Source organism: Equus caballus, chromosome 1, assembly GCF_041296265.1.
Source record: "Equus caballus isolate H_3958 breed thoroughbred chromosome 1, TB-T2T, whole genome shotgun sequence".
Classification (NCBI taxonomy): Eukaryota; Metazoa; Chordata; class Mammalia; order Perissodactyla; family Equidae; genus Equus; species Equus caballus.
The window spans coordinates 34,460,485-34,483,808 of record NC_091684.1 but is presented as its reverse complement, the minus strand read 5'-3'; the positions used below and the strand labels follow the sequence as shown (position 1 = coordinate 34,483,808).

General features: G+C 45.7%; 1 protein-coding gene across 50 annotated transcripts in view; it reads right to left on the bottom strand.

Moving 5' to 3' along the window:
* The window catches only part of SORBS1 (sorbin and SH3 domain containing 1), a 219,602-nt gene that overhangs the window by 64,598 nt on the left and 131,680 nt on the right, over window positions 1–23,324 (bottom strand). For 24 of the 50 annotated variants that reach the window (XM_070224130.1, XM_070224126.1, XM_070223919.1 and 21 more), the window contains 4 exons: window positions 19,615–19,644; window positions 13,511–13,683; window positions 11,446–11,509; window positions 9,544–9,618 (listed from right to left, as the gene is read on the bottom strand). In XM_070224130.1, the coding sequence (XP_070080231.1) occupies window positions 9,544–9,618; window positions 11,446–11,509; window positions 13,511–13,683; window positions 19,615–19,644 (342 nt within the window). Of the gene's footprint in view, window positions 1–9,152; window positions 9,216–9,543; window positions 9,619–11,445; window positions 11,510–13,510; window positions 13,684–19,614; window positions 19,645–23,324 lie in introns of all 50 variants that reach the window. The other 26 variants (XM_070224144.1, XM_070224163.1, XM_070224153.1 and 23 more) reach the window with 2 other exon arrangements.

The window sequence follows — 23,324 nt, the reverse complement described above, 5'->3', positions numbered from 1 at the left end:
CCAGAAGGTACATTCATGATGCCTGGGGGATGACTGCCACCTGACACCAAGAAAAGCATGGGGACAAATAGCCAAGGGTCCTCCTCAAAAGAACTTCCACAAGCAAAGCTGGAACACAGGGTCACCAGCCTGGCTGAGTCAGAAGCAAGGGCTGAGACAGATCCCTGGATGCTCACACTTAGAATCTCTGGTCTAGCCTGCTGAGTTCCCCCAAGGCCTGCTACTAGGTGGATGGGGAGGCCCAGAGGTGTGGCTGCTAGTTCCCCAGCTCAGCTGTGACCTGTTTTACATGCTAAGGATCCACACACAACAGTATTTAACAAAGAGGTTCTGCAGCTAAGAAAACCCTCAACCATTTGTTTTGATTCCACTTCAACCTGGTTCCTTGAGTAGCTTTCTCTCCTTGGAACACAACACACCGGTGGCAGATGTGGTTATCTGGTTTGTTCTGCAAAGGTATTGCCGGGAGGGAAGTGTATAAATTGTGACTCTGGATCAAGACAAACTCACATGAGTTCCTGTGTTGTGAGATGGCTCTCCAAGGGTGAGACACACATCCCTAAATAAGCCAAGCACTGGGGCTCTCAGTGGCAGAGTGGAGACAAGATCTGAACCCCCCACGGAAGCAGCTGCACTGAACTAAAACTGAGACCACAGGCACACTTACGGAACAGATTTTAAAGTTGGGACTGTCCTGAAAAGGCAGGATATTTAGTCACTACATCCAAGATGATCCCTCCAAAGCACTTCTCCAACCAGAGCTAGGCTGAAACAGTCAGCCTTTCCTATTTTCTAATATCTTGCTCACCTGAATTCAGATAATACGTTAATGACTATGCAAATCATTTTAAGTTTCAGAGCAGTGAAAGTCAGAATATTTTGTGAAACGTAAATAAAGCTAGCACAACTATGACTTGAGTAAAGTATTATTCAAAGACAGCCTCTCTAACTATCACTCTTTCCTACTTCCTTCTCCCCTCCCCACTTTTATCTGCCCCAGATCTCCCCCATCCAATAAAGGCATTAAGTACCAAGTTATCTTTTCCCCTCCTGCCCCCTTTTTGCTTTAAAGGATAAGAATGGATATCAAAGTTGAACAGGGCTTAAGGCTCTCCTACCAACACAGCCCAGCCTTTCCCTGCCACACACTGAGCACGCAAGCTCATTTAACTTCTGAAAATAGTGAAGAGAGAAAATGACATCCAGAAATATATATTTTGAAGTACCGTTCTGAAGAATTTTGCGTTGCCTTGTTGTTGGTTTTTTTTTTTCCTAAACAGAGTTTCGGATTATTGTACTGATAAAATGTCACCATGTCAAAGAAAACTAAAACTCAGCTTTGATTGTAGGGATTTCATTGGAAAAATGGTGCCTGCCAAATGAAAAACTAGCTTAGTTAGGAAACAACGTAGGTACTGCTTAAAATCCAGCCTAGCATTTTAGCTCAAAACCCTACGCATCCCTGAATCATGCAGAAATTACAGCCTATCAGTAGACGGTGATGTGAGAGTTAATTTCTAACTATTACCTGGCTCTTGAGGTAAGAAGGAAATGAGGACGAAAATGACATTTAAATATTCAAAGATTAAAAAAAAAAAAAAAGCTGAGCTCTTTAAAAAGATTTTCTCTCTAGAGCTTTCTAACACACAATTCTAGAAAATTTGTTAGAAGAAAAAGAGAAATCATTCGTATAAGATGGGGAAAAAATAGCACAGCTTGGGGAGTTAAACAATTTATGTATTTTGAAAAGCGGAAGTAGGAGAGATGAGAGGTGAAGGCAACAGAGAAGTCTGAATTACTGAACATCCTTAAAGCTATCTCTTATGTGGTGCAGGTAGAAAAATAAATCTCACCCATCCAAGGAGGGCCTGGGCGTCTCTGAGGAAACAAGCTTTTCGTTTCTCACAGCGTCCACGGGATCTGAGTCTGACACTGTGCACTTCAGTTGATTGGACTTTCAAGGGTAATGAAATTGTATGGACTCATCTGAACATCCGGGGGATGTATGCATTCAATTTTATGTTTGTCTTGCTAATCTAACAGAAGAAAATTTTACCTACACTTGTGAATAAAAATAACAGCAGTTAACCGATAATTTACTAATACCATCTCACTCAATCCTTGCAAAAACTCCAGGAGCTATGTAAATATTCCATTTTACAGACAAGGAAATAAGGCCCAGGGAGGTTAAGAAAATTTGCCCTTAGCCACACAGTGAGAAGGAGACAAAGCAGAAATGGATTCGAGGTCTTTCTGACTCCATTTCCCTGTGCTGCCTCTAAGCCCTGTGATGGGGAGGGGTGTTTTGTTCTATCATCACTGTGCCTCATCTGCCCAGTCCTGGGAAAATCTGTGGCTATTCCATTACAATTTTTATCATGGAAGAGGCAGGGGAGGCTGCTATTCTGAAACTCAAGTCACGCACTGTCCTGTTGGCCAGACTGACTCCCAGCCCTTGAAGCCTTTGCTCTATTTTTCTGCATCACCCCCTCCCTGGTGACACTTAAGCAAGTTTTCTAAGTTACCCCACCACACTTTTAGTTTGCCTCCTGCTGGTCTCCAGGGACAATGGGTAAAACTGCGTCACTCTTGCTACATCTTCCACTTGCTACTCCTTGCAACCCTCTCCTGGCATGCTGAGTCCACACTAGGGTAGATGGGCCTGAAGTTAGAAACACCAGTTGATGTGTATGAAGTTACAAATACCAGTGAATGGTGAAACTGAAGATAAGGATCACCTTCTGCATCTCCATACACTAGAGTTAGTCAAACTAGGGAAGGGGGGAGAAAGAGAGAGAGAGATTAACCATAACTAAGACACATGAAACGAAACATTTCTCAAGTGATCTACGAACACAGACATTGTGTCTGAAATCCTGCCTTCAGTATTCTCGTAGGGTTCTTTAAAACTGTGCCATAATGGGCTCAGCTGAGCCGAGATCGTGTGACTCCTGCTCGTGGTGGAGCCACACGCGGATTGTGCCCCTCAGAGCCCAGCACAGCAAACACCAAATCTTGGCAGCAACACTCAGAACCTCCTGAGCCAGGGACTTCCAGGAAGCTCTAACACTAAGCGGGATTTACTCAGGGTGAACAATTCACTTTTGGGTCCCAAAGGCCCCTGCTGAGCTCTGATGTTTACACACCAACAGTTCCCCTCTGGGCTTTGGCACTCTGTCCTTGGAGGCTCGATTTGGGGACAGCTACTCTCCTAAAACTGCCAGGAGGCACATAATTGCCTTTCAGCCACAGTGACTTTAAATGAACTTCTAAAAAAGACTTTTTCTGGGGTTTTTTGGGGAGAATTTATAACAATCTTAAAGACACTGGAGAAAGTGCTCGTTGAGAACAGTTGTTCTATAAAAGAGATGTAATTGACTAAAACGGGATGGTGGGCAAAAAGCAGTACTTGCATAATCACTTGCCTATATCAATTAAGTTTCAGTTTTATGCATTCCTTAGGCCTTTAAACTTAAAATTATTTTTCTAATATCAACGAGTTATTTTTAACACAATCTTTTTTCACTGCTCAATTTAATTCCTTCTCCTGCTTCACCCACACACACCTAGGAAGAGAAAGGAGAAAGGGGTCAAGATAGACACATACATCCACCCCACAAACAAAAATATTCAAAGAAAAGGAGAGACATATGCAGAAGTGGGTACAACGTCTGGGTGGGACTGGAGAGGAAGAAGAAGCAAAAAGGGAAAAGGCTGACGGTGCTCAGGAATAGTCTAGGGAGCTTGGGGAAAGATCTCAAAGCTGTCTATGATCTGGTTAAAGGCAATCGGATTTGAAGGGATGAAAAAAAGATCGATACAGGGTATAGAGAAGCTATAGAAGACAAATTCAGGGAAAAAATAGAACCTGAAAGAGTAGAAGAGAATGAGGTGGCACAGGACAGGAGCGAAGGGAGCATAAGTTTGGGAGGACCGGAGGGCTGGAAAGAGACTCACCATCCTCATCTCCTGTGGCATTCCTGGCCCTTGAAGGTGGAAGCGGAGTAACTGCTACTGTCTCCACTATCCTGCAGCCAGTCAGACTTTTGTACTTGCTAGGCAGAGAGCTTCCGGGCAGCTCTACTTAGGAGAGCAAAGGTGACCACTGCGAGCAGCTCAGCCCCTCCTCTGGGAAGGACTCGCTGGAGTTTGGGCAGGAGGCACAGATCCTGGCCAGGCACCTTCACAATAGAACTGTTTGCTTGAACTCAAGCAAAATAAGCCTATTCTTAGAAATCCTGTAAGACCAGTCGAGGATTATTTTAACCCAGATATAGATGTGCCTGGAAAATCAGCCTCATAAATCCTTGTCTTAGGGCATCCTCATCCAGGAATAAGGAAACAGCTCAATGAGACAGACCACTATGACATGTCACCACCACCTAGGGATGCCTACAGTCACTTCACCAGGAGGTGGTAGTGGCCACCACCAGCCTGACAGTGGTGGAATAGGCATCCAAAAGCAAGGGGAAAACTGGTCTCTGGGATGTCACTTTTGGCTGATAGCCTTCACCTTGACATGGCCCAATGGGTCCTGACAGGCCACAGACCACAAAGTAACACACCAGTTGCCTGCTTTTGCTGATCCTGAGGCACCCTTTGGAAATATCTCCCCGTTTCTTGACATCAAGCATGTCAAGGGAGCCAACATCATCTGGCCTTGTTCAGAGTGGAAAGGGTAGCCCTTTTGAATCTGTATTCCCTGCTCTAATTCTATATCCAAACCCCCAAAACTGCACTGGGCGTGTATCTTCTTCCCTTTCTGAAGGGCAGGGAAGGGTGGTTTTCCTCAGTGATCCTCCATCCTGGCCATGTGTCAAATCACTCAAGGAGCTTATCCTAACTATGTATTCCCAGACGCCATCCCAGGAGTCACTGGCTTAGCCGAGTGAAGCATGACTGACTCAGAAGCAGGGCACGCTGGATGCCTGGAGTGAGGCACACAGTGTGGCAGGAGGGTAAAGGAATCAGTAAAGCAGTGGAACAGAGTAGGTAAAAACCCATGTTTGGAGAGCCCCACAGAGCTGCGTTCGAATCCTGGCTCTGCCACTTCAGGTGCGATCTTGCCCATATTACCTAACCTTTCTGAGCCTCACACTCTTCATTGATAAAATGAAGACTTACCTCATGGGATTGCTGGGAGGAGGAAAATGAGACAATAATTGTGATGCCCTCAGCATGGAGCCTTTTATTTGGTAGGGCTCCATAAATGGCAGTCCCGGCATAGTCATTGCAGTGGCTATGCTATTATTATTATTAATAGGATTCTGACTGTGAGCTGCTGAGGTGCTGGCCACCACCCTGCTGTTTCCTAAAGAAGGGGAGGGGAAGAGGCAGCGGTGGCATTTCTGAAGCTCTTTTTCCACAGCTTGTTCCTCTCGCTCCCGCTTCAGAAGGAAACCGTGGGCGGGATGTCTGAGGACTCCTCCCAGCAGCCCGTCCATGGTCTGGGTGCAGTGGTGGGTGGGGCAGGCGCTGGTGTCCATCAACATCCCCTCTCCCCACCCCCACAATCTTTTTGACTTAGTGGCATCTAAGATGCAAGAAAGGACATTTGCCTTTAAGATAGAGATTGGAGGGTAACTCCCAGACAAGTAGCTTTGGGTCAGAGAGGAAGGAATGACGAGGAGGAGAGGGTGCGTCGAGGGAAAGTTAAAAAACAAAGTAAAACTCACTTGCTTAGCCTTTCTTGAAAGTTATTCCCAAAGAATTTCTGGTAAATTATTTATATTTTTGATAAGCTTTCCAGCGACCAGGGCATGTAGCGAAATTACAGGAAATAAATCTCCTGAATTCATTCTACTGAATTCTTCCCAAATTTCCTAGCCCCAATTCTTCCCAGCTACCTCATGAAACAAACTATACACAACATCGCTCCAGTCCCACAGAGTAGTCTCAGAGGTTATAAAATGACTGGAAGTGACTGATTCTCGTCGAAATTTATAGAAGTTTCCTTAAAAGTTCATTTTAAATCTCATTGATTCAGACATGGTAATTCTATTTATCTTCTGAAAGTCTGGCCAGAAGTTTACTTTTTCACTGTTAGCTAGAGGGGAAAAAAGAAGGTTGCTAAGCCAGGGTAAGCAAATTTTCACATAGTCCTTTACTATTGAGGAGAATCAGCTTTGAGACACTTAGAAATGTGTCTTTTTATGCTGTACCAACAAATAGAATTTAGACAGAGGCAGCAGCAACCCTTAGGCTAGGTTTTGACAGGTTTATTGCAAATAATTCTAGTTTCAAATTCTGAATTCAAACAAAACAAAACAAAACAAAACAAAACCCAGTAGCAACAACAGTCTCCTCCTCCCCAGGGGCTAGACTCTGGAAAGATGGCTCACGTTTCTCAGTAAAGCTGTCTATTTTTTAATGCTCATTAAAGTCTGTGGGTAGAGCCTCGGGTGCTAATCCATCTTTAACATCTTTCTTTGAAAGGCATACATCTTTCCCACCTTAAGAAGGGGGTACAGAGCCCAGGGCACCTATCAGGAGCACAGGGCTGAGGAGGACCTGCCCGAGCTCACAGACATCAAAACCATAAGTCAGAGAATCCATTACTTAAAAAACATTAAAATAAAAATAATTCTTTAAAGCGATCTAACTCAAACGTTTCACTCTTTTGTCAAGAGCTTTCATCTAATTGCATACATCTGTGATTTACGTCTGGCACTGTCATCTAGGCAGAAGTAGGGGCAAGTCATGGAACCTACCCTATTTTTAAAAGATCTCCAGGGAAAAAGACTTAAGACTTTTTAAAAACTTGTGTTAAAGTATAATCATCTGGTTATTATGAATTTTTTAAGTCCAATCTAATTTTTTCCCTTTTATCCCTTAAGACTACTTCTTCCTTTTCAGTCTTTGAAAATAAAAAACAGTAAGGTCTGCTTCCTCAATTATAGGTGAAAAGTTATCATGTCATCCTCTACCGTTTATGCCTGTAGACAAAATAACCTTAATTCCCTCTTATGCCTGACTTGATGTGTACCAAGAAGCAGACGTCATCATCAACCAGGGTTGCTAGGTGTGGCAGCTGACGACATGGCAGTTCTAGGTGTGAGACCACGAAACCCTACGTTCAGACCAACAGGCAGGCTAACAACGGGAGCCATAGCACTGCCCGTGACAGGCCTATGGCATTCTTCCAGGCCAATGGGAGCAACTGTTCTTCTCCAAAGGATGTCTCTAGGTGGCTTTCCTCTGCCCGTGTCAAAAGGATGCTACGCCTTCAGTCATGCTCTGTGCTTATCATCTTCCTTAGAAAGGAATCCTATCTTATTGAGTGAATTGGGTTTGTAAGTCCAAATAAAGTACAAATCAAAAACTGCAGTTTGTCAAAATTACCCTGAAAAAAGTTCTCCCTCATTCAACTCAGTCAGTTGTTTCTTAAGCAACACTTTTAGCTAGAATCAGCACCCTAAGATAAAAACAGTAGGTTAGAGGGCCGGCCCAGTGGCATAGTGGTTAAGTTCGTGCACTCCACTTCGGTGGCCTGGGGTTGGCAGGTTTGGATCCCAGTTGCAGACCACCTACACAATGCTCATCAAGCCATGCTGTGGTGTCGTCCCACATACAAAAAATAGAGGAAGACTGGCAGAGATGTTAGCTCAGGGACAATCTTAATCACCAAAACAAACAAAAAAAAAAACACTAGGTTATCTCACACCAAATAGACTCTCATTTGCAGTGAGGAGGTCACTAATTAAAATCAAGTCATTGGCTTTTAATTTTTAAGTCTGAGTTTGTTTGGTAGACTTTTCTTTTCATTCAAAATAGGACACAGGCACGAAATGGTTGGAAACCAAAGACTAGCACATAGCAGGGAGTACAAAAACAAAAGATGGCATTTTAACTAAAACTGTATCTAACACACCCCAGCCTGTCATCTCATACATGTTAAGTGAGCAGTATAAGTTTGGGGAACGACTAACTGGATGACTTTACCGATGATGAGAAGGACTGTGTGGAATGGTTTCCTGAGCTAATTATAGCAGAGAAGAACAGAGGTGGTGGCACAGGGCTTTGTCCCTAAAAAAGAACTCTGGTTCGATGGTCCAAAGCCTTCACTCATCAACATTCTCCAGCTATTTAACAAGGACCTACTGTGTGCCAGAAAGGTTTTTCCATGGCCTTCTAGACACATGATCTTGCAATTGCCACCACACTGGACATAGTACAATGAATTGGTCTTGTCTAATTCCTTGCCAGATGTGAACTTTTGAGAAGAGAGGACATGTTTTATTCAAGGCACTATCCTCAGTTTCAAGGACAGTGCATGGCACAGGCAAGTGCTCAATACCACTTGAATGAATGAAGTTAGAGCAGGCAACATCTCATCCTAGAAGAGCACTTAATGAAACTTCCTCTTGCACACTCCATCCACTCCCTTCTCTCAGGGTGACTCATCCAAAGATCAGACAATCCCTGGGACTAGGATCATTCTCAGGTTGTTGCCCTTAACTCAGCTTTTGGAATCTTCTTTGACACCTAGACTTTTTGCCCTAGAAAAGAATCTCTCTCAAATGTGGCTGTCTCTCCAGCAGGTCCAAATTCTTAGCCAGCTCTTTCATGAAACGTTTTCTAGCTTGGCCAAAGCCCTTATTTTAAAGAAATATCCTCCCCCAGTATTACTAAATCTCATACCTGGATACCTCTTTGGGAATTCCCCACCAAAGAGATACACCCTGAGGGCCCATGACAACAGGGACCCAGAGATAAGCCAGCTGCACATATAGGAACTGGGTAATTTTTCTGTTGTTAACAGCTTGGAATGTCTACCTCTTGCCCATCAGCCATAATGACTCAGCTTCCCTGAGTCACCGCCCAGCCACCAGCACCATGGGACCACCCTAAATACAAAGCCTTTGGTAGCTAGGTTCAGGCAGCTTTTCCCAGAACTCCACATGTTCAGAGGATAATAACTAAGCTACACTGACTAGCCCATTAATCATGTAGATCCCAAGGGAATAGGATTAAAATACCATCTAGATAGACTCCAGTTATACAGTCAGCGAGGAGCAAGACAACACCACAAACACGAGGTTAGAGGGAAGCAAATGATTGGGAGACAGCCCTTAGCCACCAGGAAAAACCCCAAAGTGAAAAAGAAAGGAACAGCACTGCTACAAAGAGGCACAAGATTTTCCTTTAATTACCTTCAGATTTAGGACTAGGAGTAGATGCAGGAAACTGGTAGGTAGGAGTGTAAGGATTGTCCTCTGCAGCAGAGAAAAGCAGCGGATTTTGAAACTATCCACCACGAAGTGGTGGAACTGACAAATCCCCAACTGACTCTTTCGAATGGTTGATTACCTATTTTAGTGTTATTAAAGCACACGGGCAGCACACTTAAAAATAGATTAATGAATTAGAAAGGACTTAGTTATTTTAATATAGCACATCATGCAAATGAGTGAAATTAAATTTTCACCAACCAAAAACAACTATAAAAAACAAAATCTAAAAGCCAAATCTTATTCCTATAATGGAACTATAAGAATTAATTTAAGGCTAGGACAACAGATACACTGTCTAAGTTTATGGTACCTTCAGAATTTTGCTGGATTTCAGGAAGTTCAGGGAATTTGTACGTAGGGAAATAAGGGTTTTCTTCAGGAGTGTCTAGGCAGAGGAGCAGGTTTGGGAGAGAGAATAGAGGAAGATACAAATGGAGAGAATGAACGAACAGGAATCCACACACAATTTAGGCTCCTTGAATTCTGGAACATACTAAGCTGCACTGATGATATGAAAGAAATTCAAACTGCTTTAAAAAATCCAGTCCTTTTGCCTGCATTACTGAGACACATCTAAGGACATAATATCATTTCTCTTCTAGGACAAAGAATTACATATACACAGGCTCCAGGAAGCAAGAGGCATTTAACATAAAACATGAAGTTTTTGCCTTTTATAGGCAAAAAATATTAAGCATACTAATAAGTAATATGGAATGAAGACGTTATCATAAAATGATTTTTTAATCAAAATTTGACATTAGCATCAAGGCAAACAAGTGGATTCTTAATTTTCCAAACACCTCCCTACCATTAAGGTAGGTAGTTTCACTTAGAACCTGAAATTTAGGCCAAGTTGATAGCTTCAGCATATGAGAGGACCAACACTGTCTATGGGGCACAATTTTTCACATATTCACGGTGTCTTGGCATCTGGGCTGCCAAAGTTGGGTCCAAAGGTGAGAGAGACACAGACTGCTGGAGGAAATGGATATCAGCTTTAGGAAGTGACCAGTGGAACCGACACTGTCCAATCAGAGACCCAGCATTTAGCATCACCACTGTGACTGAGCTCATTTACCCAACCAGGGTGTATTTACTCTTGGCTCAGAAACGCTCAACACAGAGCACCTCAGTATCTAGAAACAGTTTGAAGAGGGGCACAGCCAGGTTCACTGTGAACACTGTAACAGCTAATTAACAGTGGTGTTAGCTGGCAACCACAGCTAATCAGAGAGATTGGTTATTTGTGGCTTAGGCCAACACCGACCAGAATGCTTTTGCTTTGCCTTAATGTGTCATCCGTGCCAGGCAGCCAGACTGGATTTGGCCACAGGGAAAGACAGGATGCTTTGCCCTTGGGAGGAGTGGTACCCTTCCCACGGTGCAGCTGCATCCCTGCCTATCAGCTGACTGGTGGCACAGGTGGATGGGAGCTGGTGGAGTCATGACCTGCCCGAGCACTGGCCTGGGAGTCTCCCACCATGCTGGATCACCCGCTGACAGCCCAGCGGGGCCCTGATTTGGAAGTGCTTCTCTTCCATCTTGAACTGGCTTTGGTGTGTCAGCTCTTGACTGACTCTCAGGACTACCTGGCAAGTGCTAGCTCCCAGCTGGGGAAGATAATTTTTCACATTACCACCACCTTACAGGTGCACCATGGCATTCTACTTCACAAGGCAGATTTGCTCTCATTTGGACCCTGCAACTTCCCTCAGAGGAACGGAAGTGGGACAAACACAGAAAGGTACACAAGTGGCCCAAGGTCACGTGAGTACTTGGTCCCCAAGGTGAGAACAGTTTTTAACTCCCACTTCGGTGCTTTCTCAACTCGCTCTGCCTACAAGGCAGTCATGGGCTGACACGGGCAGATGCATCTAAAGCTGGAAGCAGGTGGGAGTTGGAGCTGCTCGCATCCCAGGCAGGGAGATGCTGAAGCACAGGCAGAGTGCTGGGCTCAGCCTGCTGCATCCCACAACATCTGGGAGGGAGGACTTGAGAGCTGACCTCAAATCCCACATGTGAGGCAGGCACACAAATGCTCCCTCCCTCCTCTGCTCTGAAGACGTATGGCTGGGCTCAAGCAGGCCGGTGCCCAATGAAGGCAAGCGACAGGGCGCCGTCTTCCGGCATCCTGAGGAGTGAGTCTAGGTCCTCACCACCACAGTCAACGTACGGGCACAGCACAGCTTCTACAAATGAAAATCAGTACCTCTGTTCAGTTTGTGGATCTGTTTAAACATAGTCTTGTACCAGTCTTTTGATCTCTCGGTGTTCTGGAGAAAAACAAAAGCAAAGAGTAAAATAAAATGAAAGTCCCGGTACATTTCAGAACTTCTAGGATTAGAAAATCAAAATGGAAAATGACAACATCTAAAGTCCAAACTCATGTAACTCTAAACATCGTTGCAATCTCATATTTAAATCTTTTTGTGTGTGTGAGGAAGATTGTCACAGAGCTGACATCTGTGCCCATCTTCCTCTATTTTATGTGGGATGCTGCCATAGCATGGCTTGATGAGTGGTGCTAGGTCCACGCCCAGGATCCAAACCCGTGAACCCCCAGGGCCGCCAAAGCAGAGCGTACGAACTTAAACCACTGGGCCACCGGGCTGGCCCCCTTAAACCTTTTTTTAAAATGCAAAACTCGTGAGAAAGAACAAACCAAGAGATTCAGACCCAAATCTGCAGAGTGATATTTGGCCAAAAGGATGCAGATTTTGAAAACAGTGGATGGAGGATCCACTTGAAATGTGTCCATTCTTATGTAATTTTTAAAAATTTCATTTTTAAAGAGAATCTCTCTCCATAAGTAGACGACTAAATTGAAGTAAAGCATAAGAGACAAAGAACATTTGCTTCCCAGGCTGTGCCCCACCCACTACACTTCTGTAGAAGTGTATCTACATCACCTCGCACAGGGCCAGATTTAGAACGCACACATTAAAACACAGCCCATTACAGCAGCCAATGCAAGAGAGTTTTCATCCCAACCACAAAACTAGGCTGGTGTTTGTGTTTGCTTGTTTTCTTCCGATAAAAATAAATCAAGCAAGGGGACAGATAGGTGGTTAGACCAGATATTCTCACTCCTACTTTATAGACGAAGAAATGAGACATATAAAGTCAAAGTCACCCAAGGCTGCAGAGCTGGAGAGGTGAGTGTGAGGGCCACCTAACATGATGGTTATGGGTAATGGTTTGGGAGTCAGACTGTTCCGTTACAAGTTGTAACCCGTCTGAGTCTCTGTTTCCTCATCTATAAAGTGGGAATGACATTTGCATCCACCTTGTCGAGGGAATGATGTTTAAATGAGATGACGCACTCAGCAAATGGTAGCTGTGATTACTATTAGTAATAATTCTTTCTGGTTATTATTATTATTATTATATACTTATTATTGCTTAGGGTCAGACAATAGTTCCTTTGAGGCTTAGCCCACTGCAGTTTCTATTGGCCTCCCCAAAAGGGACACAAAAACCAGTCCATTTGCCAAGTGGAAATCACAGAGAAACATATGGCAGCCAGTGTTCTGGTGGGCACGTGGAGACGAATGGAATTCCCTCTAATCCAGTTTCAAGAGTCAGGCTTCCCGGGAACTCCTTAGCCTGCAGGAGGCTGCCACACCTGTCCAGCAGGGAAGAGCTGAGACAGGGCTGCTATGATCTGCTCCCTCCTGGAGGCCTCGGCAGGCTGAATCCATTCTGTGGTTCCCTGAGAGCTTCCTCCTCATTCTGGATGACAGGCTGTCTCCCATCCACGGGAACTTCTTCCTGAACCCATAATCAGGGACCCTGAGCCCCGCACACTCCCCAGGGATCTCTGACCCTGGACTAACAATTTCTGAGCGTGCTCCATGAAATGATAATGACGGAGACTGGGGAACACTGCCCACATCGTTTTCCCCTGGAAGACGCACATGCCCAAAGCCTCTCAGCTCTGCTGCAGAGAAACCTCCCTGACTTTGTTCCGTCCAGCTCTTCCCCACAGTCATTTGACCACAAAACCCTTTTTTTCCACAAGACTTGGTGACACCTGGCGTGTGCTTTCGGAAAAGCTGCTGCACGCTGAGCCAGAAGCTTGAGGGGCTCAGGAGGCTGGAGCACAGCTCCTGGAGGCTCTATGGCCCTCAGCGAGCTTGGAGAGCAGACAGTGGTAAGGACCCTCCCCAAGAGGCCTTTATAACCCATGGCGGGGGTCCACATGCACTCAGGGCGTACACTTGTCACTGGCTTAAGAGGAAGCCTAGGAAGGACTTCCAGGTCAGTATTCGTACCCGGAGTGGAATGCCCACTTCATCCATGGAAACATCGCTCAGGTCCTGAGCGCTCTTCACCACTCGCCGACTGTCATCCTTTGCCTTTTTTTCAGTAGCCCTGCCAGGTGAGGTGGCTTTTTCCTGGGTTGGTACCGAGGCCTGCTCTCCCACTCTTCTTTCTGAGACAGGATCTGGAAGTGAAAAATAACCACTAGCTGAAGCTCTTCTGGTGGCCTCAAAGCAAAAACTCCCAAACAAGCCAGCTGGGAGAAAGTGTGTTTGCTAATTCTCAACTGGAACGACTTTCATTCAGAGCAGGGGTCAGCAAACGAGGGCCCAGCCACCTGTTTTTGTAAATAAACTTTTACTGGAAGACAGTCACCCCCATTCATTTATGTATTATTTACGGCTGCTTTCAAGCTACAGTGCAGAGCTGTGTAGCTGTGACAGAAACTGTATGGCCTGTGAAGTCTAAAATATTTACCATTTGGCCCTTTAAAACGTTTGCCGACAGCCTGGTAAGTGCCCTGCAGAGCTATGCACTTGGGCCTCCAAATATCTGAGTGGTTCTGACAGTTCTAGAAATTCAGGGAGCAGGTAAAACCACAAGGAGGTGGCCAAACATTACTTGAAAGTTCTTTTTCCATCTTGGGGAAGTCATTTAACTGTTCTGTGCCTCCATTTTCTCCTCCAAAACTGGGGCTAACAGCTCCATTGGCAAGCTCGCAGTGATGTTGTGAGAGGACCTAACAAGATAACTTATGCCAAAGTGCTCAGAAAGCTGTAAACTGCCAAGTACACATTAGAGTTTGATTCAGGACTTGAGGTTAGAGAGAGCTAATAAACACATTCTGTATGGTCTACAGATGGTAAAATTACTTAGTATAATCTGTTATTCCGAGCCACATCATTTATTTACAGGAAGGCATTTACTAAGCACCTCCCAGATGCTAGGTATTTACATGCCCTGTGGACACGAAGGTGAACCTTTCTGAGCACCAACCTCCAAGGAACTTATGGTCTGGTGGGTAGAAAGAGCAAGAGAGGCAGCAATGAGAATGCAGGGTGACCAGGGCTGACAGAGGAGTCAGCGTCCAACTCAGCTGGCTCAGGGCCGAGCTCTCAGAAGAGGAGTCAGCCAGACAGACAAGAAGTGAAGGGTGCTCCTGGCAGAGGGAACAGCATAAGCAAACGTAAGGGGGCCTTTGAACTACTCTGAGCTTATGATGTACCAGGCATTGTGCTAAACTCTTCATATATATAATCTCAGCTCATCCTCCCAATAACCTTTTGAGGAGAAACTATTACCACCCCTCCATTGTTTTTAAACAGTTAAGGGGACCAAAGCACAGAGAAGATAAAGTACCCTAACGGTCACATAGCCAGCTTATAGTCAAGTTGGGATCTGGTCTAGTGTCCACCTGACTCCAGTGGTCCTCTCTGAACCATAGCCTGTCTTGCCTCCCTCAAAAATGGCACCAAGGTTTCGAGCCTGGGAGCCTGGCCTGATCCAAACAGAGAAGTCAGGAAAGGAAACTGGGTTGGGGAAGGCAGGGAGAGATGGCTGCTTCCACGCAGACACAGTAACACTTTGAGAAGACAGCAAGACATTCAGGTGGAAATGCCCTGGAGGCCCCTATAAGAAATATGGGAGTGGGGTCCAGGTGAGAGGCCCTGATGGAGTGCCATTTTGGAGCCATTGGCACAGAAGTGATTGCTGAAGTCAAGGAAATGGAAGAGCTCAGTGGAGAAGGTGAGTGAGAGCAGTCAAGGGCCAAAGTCAGGCACTGAGGAATGTCACAGTTATAGGTTAAAAAGCAAAAAAGGATCCCCCAACTGATGCAGGTGTCATTAGAGGGACAGGAGAGGAGCCAGAGAAGTACAGCGAGGTGTCACTGAAGCCAGAAAAGATGGAATTCCAAGAAGCGGGTGGTTAAACGTGTCAAATAAATAAATAACTGCAGCAGAGGAGGAGGCATTAGATTAGGCGAAAGAAGAGTCACGGGTCAGCTGTGAGGAAGCAAATTTCAAGAAGGCAGTGGGGATAGATGCCAGATTGCAGGGAAAGGGACGAAATGTGTGAGCAGGAAATGGGGCAGTAAGTAGGGATGGAGGTTGTCAGGGAAGGAAGGAGGTGTCAGATGGCAACCAAAGAGGTCAAAAGATTAAGGGGCAAAAAGGTTTATACCAGGGGGGTCTAAAGTCCTAACAGGGAAGCCCATGAGGTGAGACTGAAGGGGATGGAGACGTGCCCTAGCAATCAGCAAGTGCTCACTACGTGCTCACTGATTGAGGGAAAGGCTCTCCTCTAAGAGAAAGGAAAAGGTGCAGAGTGCTGGCTGGACGACTAAACTTTGGCAAAAAGGAGGGACCCAAGGGCACATGCAAAGTTGTGCCAAGGTCAGAGATATCTGTGTGTGGAGAAGAGGTCGAGGAAGTGGGGAAACACTGATGTCAGCATGCTCAGCTTCACGACTTCACAGCCTGCTCAATGGGGCCACTCTGCCTGGATGGCAAACTAACTTCTGAAATGAGGACTCATTCTGGGACCACAGAACGATTTCTAAACATTCTGTAAGACTCAGCTTAGCAAGTACTTCAGAAAACCAGATCCCTGGCAACATCACCATTGCCTTTAAAGGATGTAAGACAAGACTGGCATTATGGGATGAGTTCTCGTGCTCCCAGGAAATTCCAAAAGGAGGCCAAGGATCTGGCAGGAAGCCTGAAGCTCAGGGGGATTTCAAGTTACCAGAGTCTATCCTTAACATGGCTTTGCTGAGCATTCTCCTCCCACCTGGAAAGGCCTTCCCTAAGTGTGCTCAAGAAGCAGCAGGTGACACTGATTTCAAGCTCCGTCCCGCTTTGGAGGCGCTCACACTCCTCACTTTTTAATGTCATCTCTTAAGAAAAGATTGCAGATATGCCATTCTCAGGGTTTTCAGACCCAGAGAAATTTTTTTAAAAATGTGTAGGGCAGGTAGCGCTAACAACAATCACTTAACTGCAAAACTCAAGCTGACAGTCCATGGATTTGTTCCAAAGCTGCCAGGCCTTTTGATCTCCAAAAATTAGCCCTGAGCTATGTTACTTTAGAAGCTTGTGATCATGTGACTCATGACTGAGTGGATTTCAATACACAGAGGGCTGAACTGCAGCCCCTGAAGAAAAAATGTTTCTTTATATAGTGAAGACCCAAAGTGACACCTCTTTGTGCCACACAGGTGACAGGGCCACTCTTTGACATCTGTGTTACAATGAGGGCTTGCTGCTACTTCTCACTGAGCAAATACTGCTCCCTCACACAACATCCTGGAGCGTTTCCTTCTAATCATTCTTTTTTTTTTTTTTTTTGAGGAAGATTAGCCCTGAGCTAACTACCACCAATCCTCCTCTTTTTGCTGAGGAAGACTGGCCCTGAGCTAACATCCATGCCCATCTTCCTCTACTTTATACGTGGGACGCCTACCACAGCATGGTGTTTGCCAAGCAGTGCCATGTCCGCACCCGGGATTCGAACCAGCAAACCCTGGGCCGCAGAGAAGCAGAACGTGCGAACTTAACCGCTGCGCCACCGGGCCGGCCCCTCCTTCTAATCTTATACTGTGCTTTCAAAAGGAAGGTCCTGGAAAGGGCCCCTAAATAAATGATGCTGCTGACAACCTGACACGGGGCCTCTGTGTTTGTGGGAGGCGGGAAAGCTTCCCTTCCTTTCACACCCAAAACTTTGTGTCGAGGATTATGGCCATGCTTACACTTGTCTCGGGCAAGGGAGGCATGGCCTCTACACCTATGCCAGCCCCTCTGTCCTAGCCCTTATCTTGTTTTCCTGTCTGTCCACCCAAGGGGACCATAAGCTTCATGAGGCCAAACACTATGTGGGTCATGTTCCAGATGAGTCTCCCTGAGCGTGAAGCCCCATGGAGGCTTAGTAAAAATCTGTTAAAGGGAGGGAGGCTGGTGGCCCCCTTCCAAGTCCCATTACCACAGCTGTGATGGGCAAAGCCTCCTTACTCCAGGCACAGGCTGGAGCACCAGCCCAGCCAGCCCTCTCTCCTGCAGGAGCTTCTGAGACAAAATGGTGCTGCTTCTTTTTAAACAAAAACTGACATTTAGTGAGCACTTGCTTTATGTCCTACTCTACCAAACACCATGAGTGGATCTGTCCCAATGTTCAAGGAGGACAGAAGCATTAGACTTATTTTAGAGCCCAGGAAGTGGCTGGAGCCTGCCAGCTTGGTGGAGAAGCCCTGACATTTACATAGCACTTTCCTGCGTGCAAAGCATACTCCCCTTCCTGTTGCATATGATCCTTACAACACCTCTTTAAGGCAGGGCAAGGATTACCATCCCCATTTCCCACATGAGGAAACTGGCCCAGAGAGGTGAAGTTACTTACCCAAAGAGAAACAGCTACAGGAGGGAAGAGCCAGACCAAACTCTGGGTCTCCTAACTTGGCTGGGTGCCTTTTTCATCTATTCCACTGCTCCTTTCCAAATCTCAAAGGCAGGAAGGAGCCCACAGGGGCTACCTTTTTTTCAGAGCCACCTTGTTCTCAGCAACCAGGGCTGGGACCAGGGATTGAAGTGGGCTGCAGTGTGGCAGCACCAGGAGAAGGCAGCGAAGGGCACCTTGTTCTCAACCACAGCCTGTCCTGGTCCAAGTCCTGATAAAGCTGAGAGGGTGTGAGAACCTCATGTCCTCCCCATCGGGCTCTCCACGAATCACAAGGACAGCAACAGGATGAAGTAACACAGAAATCATGGAGCAGCTGCTCAGAAAATGGTGGCTTTTGTTATCCACCAGAGCAGAGGTTCTTAACCCTGGAGTTCACGAGTATCTGCAAATCCACCATGTGCATACATTTGCACACCTGTGGCGTTTCTAGAGAATGAACCTACTGCCTTTACTAGATTGTCCAAATGAGTTCATGACCAAAAAAGGTTACAAACCATCACATCACACCATGCTGTTCGAGGGCAGCACGGTTCCCCGACAGAATCCCAGAGCCTGACTCAGTGCCTGACACAAAGTAGGCACTCAGTAAAATGATGAGTGAATTAATGGAGGCTCCTACTGATAACAGCAACTCACGTCTATTAAGCACTCAGTGAGCGCCAATGCTCAGTGCTAAGGTGTATAAGCAGAACCTATGAGGCACTAAGGCAGTCCCCATTTGACAGGTAAGAAAACTCATCTGTAGTTTAGATCATTAGTAACCCGCCTGAGGTTGCACCAATAGTTAAGTGGTAGAACCAAGATTCAAAGCAGAATGGCTAACAAACGCCATAAGGAAATGGCTAAACATTCCCATTCCTGGGTTTCCTCATAATTTTGACCTACAGGTTTGTTCCCTCCCCATCCCAACTTGTCCCAACTCTACACACATTATCAGGGAGTGAGCCTTGATACCTGCTTATATCTGTAGTCACCTCCCACCACTGTTGGTTCTTGATGAAACTTGCTACTCAAAGTGCGGACAGAACAGAAGCAGCATCAGCATCACCGCAGAACTGGTTAGAAGTGCAAATTCTCACCCATGCCCATCAAGTCCCATCTCTGGAACTGTGGCCTGGGAACCTGGGTTCTGACCAGCTCCCCAGGAGATGCTGAGGCCAGCTCAAGCTCAAGAAGCAGGGCTCTCAGAACCTCTTCCAAGCACTGCTGGTCTGGAGGCTCTCACCCGGGTCCATAACCCCACTTACTGGCATTTGAGGTTGCCACTCAAAAAGAAAAGAACTTGCCCACACTTCCCAACCCTGACTTGTCACATCCTGGAAGAGAGAGAGAAGAGAGGCCTGCCACTAACACTTCATCTAAAGCACAACTCTCTGTTCTTTTGATTCAGAATATCGTGTTTTTTCTCATCAAGGCACTTATCACAGTTCCAAAGGACACACTTATGAGTTTGGGTCACTTGTCTGGTCTGCCCCCACGAGCGCAAGCTGCAGGGAGGCAGGAATCATGTCTGTTCTCATCATCTTTGCAGTCCAGCAACAAACAGAGTGCCCAACACATCAGAGGAGCTCATAAAGCCGTGCTGATCGAATATCAGGTGGTAACCAGAAGACGGCTGTAAGAGGAACAGGTGTCAATGTGTAAATAAATATTTCTCACCTACCTGAAAGGCTACTGAGTCTTTTCTGCTGTTCTGTGATAAGAGAAAACATACACAGTGTAAGTAAGATTTACACAGACATGGTAAGACCAATAAGTCCCGGCATAACTTGTTAGGGTCCCAAAATCTGCATCCTCACCATCCTCTGGACTCAGATGCTGTATAGTCCAGCTGAATGCAAGGGTATTCACATGGCTCCCATTATCAAAGTGTAGTGTCTCCTATCCCCCTCCCCCTAGATCCACACCAGGATTCAGGGAACTGTCACTATTTTCTAGTTGCTTACATCTTATCTCAAGAAAGACGATCTGCTCACCGAAAGAGACCCTCCCAATTACCTGGTTTCAAGTGAGCAGGACCTTATATGACCCCAGTCTTGGTACCTTTTGAGGGAAATATAATTATAATCATAACCATGGCAGCTATGATCTCCTGAGAGCTTGCTAAATGCCAGACATTGTTTTAAGAGCTTTCACGTGTTAACACTTTCAATCTTCAGAACAACTCTGGCAACTAGGTCGGCACTGGCTGCGAGACCTCAGATAAGAGGCACAAACTATCCAAGACGACACTGAACATCAGAGCTGAGTTTAGAACATAGATTCCCCAACTCCTAGTCTATGCTTCTTTCCAACTCTAACCACCAGACCCCCACTGCTTCTTTTTTTCTTTTTCTTTTTTCATATTTAAAGATTTTATTTTTCCTTTTTTTCTCCCCAAAGCCCTCCGGCACACAGTTGTACATTTTTAGCTGTGGGTCCCTCTAGTTGTGGCATGCAGGATGCCACCCCAGCATGGCCCAATGAGCAGTGCCATGTCCGCGCCCAGGACTCGAACCGGTGAAGCCCTGGGCCGCCCAAGCGGAGCGCGCAAACCTAACCACTCGGGCAAGGGGCCAGCCCCACCCCCACTGTTTCTTAACATTGAAAGTCTATGAGTTTCTCACCCTCCTGGGCACTCACGAGGAGGGGAGGCCAACATCTCCTTTGGAGAGTTCTGTGTGTACGTGCTAGGGGATAAGCACAAAAATGACCTTTACCTTCCACAGCTGCTAAATATAAAGCAGCCACATAGATAAAAATAGAACACTTGCCAGCTCATGGGTGCTGTCATCATCCCCCTTGGGCACATCCCCATCCTCCCTCCGAATCAGTGTGGGCAAGAAGTAAACAGAGCAGCACAGGCGCTCACAGCCGGCGGAAGTGGCCCTATCCACCTCTGGCATGTGGACACGGTGCACACTGGACAACAGAAGCCCAGCAGAGCTCTAGGCTCAGTTCTGCCAGTAACTTGCTGGATGACACCGATCAATCATGTCAACTCTCAGCCTCAGTTTCCTCATCTGTTAGGTCAAAGTGCTCACTGAATCTATGCTTCCCAAACTCTGATCTGGAAGCTGGAGGCAAGGCCTTCCCCAGCAGACAAAAGCAAATTTATTCAACTTAAAAGACTATATTGTTTCCACTTCTGAGGTGTGAAATGGCCTTTCTTCCATAGAATGTCACGTCATACAGATAACAGCAGTTATTTTTCAGGAGTGTTATTTAGTAAAGTTAGAAATGAGCAATCCTAGGGTAGTCCCTAGACTGCTGCATGTGACCATGAGATCCAGAAGTCTGGGAACCACCGAGCTCTCGCTCTCCAAAGGGGTCTGTGGACTGGCAGCAGTGACATGCCCTGTAAGTTGCTGAAAAATGCTGACTCTCAGCCCCACCCCTGACCTCCTGAATCTGAGGACTCCCAAGGCTTGATGCACATTAAAGACTGAGAAGCTCTGAGCTCAGGGACTCATGTGCCTTTTCAGTACTGAGAGCTTTCTGATTCAAATCCTCCTTGCCAGACTGATTGTAAGTGATCTTCCCTCAGACACATGTGGATGAAAGTTCAGGAAAGTGTATGCACAACAGTCAAAGCCAGGCCAGATGCACAGGTCCCTCTGATTGTTTGCAGTAGGGGGAGCTGACTTGGAGAGAGAGGGTTATTGTCACACTGTGCCTTGGGACAGTCTAGGCAGGAAAAAAAAGGGAATCTTTTTTAGGATGACTAAACTAGAATTCCAAAAGTGGAGTAAAGTTATCATTCCCTGGGGAGACTCTGCAATAATTAAGCAATCGTTTTTACGGGTACCATCTATGAGGCAAAGCAGGGCGGCCAGGCTGGCTAAATGCCAAAGCAAAGCCAAAAACGCTCGACCTAAAGCCCACTGACGATTAGCAATCCAGGCTGGGCCAGCTGTTGCTTCCATTCTGGACTCTTCCTGCCCCACCTCCTTAGGGAACACATGGTTTGCTCTTTATGGGAAGCTGCTTTTAACTCCAAAAAACTAATGTACTTGAATCCTTTTCTGAAGGATGTGTGATTCAGGCTGCACAATTCTGATTTTTAAGCCCAAGGGCAGGACTTTGACAAAAGAGAAAGGCAAGAACCAAAGGCATTTGGGTAAACAAGAAAAATCCATTTGTTCATGGAAGAAACAAAAAGGAACTACAGGCATTTCTGTGCCCAAAGATGTCTCAGTAGGTGTCATCAGAGGGACACGGTAGAAGCAGCTGACATTACACTTGGCATTTCCCAAAAACCAAGTTGCCTTGGGAATAAATCTCATTTTTAAAGAAACTGCCTTTCTTTCTGGGAACTAACTTGCTTCTGTTTGATTGGATTTTTTTAAAAAGTGAGTCATAAAGAAGTTCATAGAAAATGAAAATTTCACTTTGTCCTGCATTACGGACACTTCCTGGGCAGAGAAAGCCACTGCCAGGTTGGGCATGGGCTCTTAGACAGCTCAGTGTGGGAGCTGGGACCCTTTCTATCTTTTGAAGAACCCAGGTTCATGGGTGAAAATCAATATGGGGCCACACATATGAAAAAATAAAACTACTAAAACAACTATTTAAGATTTGAGTGGGAAGACTTTAAGGGACAAAAAATGTTTCATTCATCTGCTTTTCAAGTTAGAAGCAGGAAATAGAAAACTCCATTTAATATGGAAAACAATTAAAAATAGACTCCAGTCCCATTTTCATCCAAGTTAACAGAGAGGGGGGAGGGGTGGAGAAAAAACTTTGAAGCAGGGGAGCAGGGAGTCAAGAAAAGAAAGATTTGATCTGAGCTTTGGGCTCAGAACAAAATAATTTTTTTTTTAAAGGTATGCTTTTTTGGTGCGGAAGATTGGCCCTGAGGTAACATCTGTTGCCAATGTTCCTCTTTTTTTTTTTTTCCTCCCCAATGCCCCAGTATGTAGTTGTATATCCTAGTTGTAAGTCATTCTAGTTCTTCTATGTGGGATGCCGCCACTGTATGGACTGATAAGTGGTGTGTAGGTCTGTAACCGGGATCCCAGCCAGTGAACCACCGGCCTGCCAAAGTAGAGCGCGTGAACTTAACCACTCTGCCACGGAGCCGGCCTCTGAACAAAATAATTAAACTTCCACTGTTCTTTGCAATCCAGACTAAAAAGACCTTTCTACGCTAGGAAACCACACACACAAAAGCTTTACATTTCACACTACAAAGGAGTTTTGTGAAGAGAAAGTTTATTCCCCTACGGAATTCCCAAAAGGAAAACTTGAGATTTAGAATCGTCTTCTGGAATTTTAAAGCAGAAGGGTCAACACATACAATTATTACCTCAAAGCACTTCTGCTTCACTTACGATGCCCCTTCAGAGAAGGAGAAGAACCAACCAGAAGCAGTCAGAGAAACTAAGGAAAACA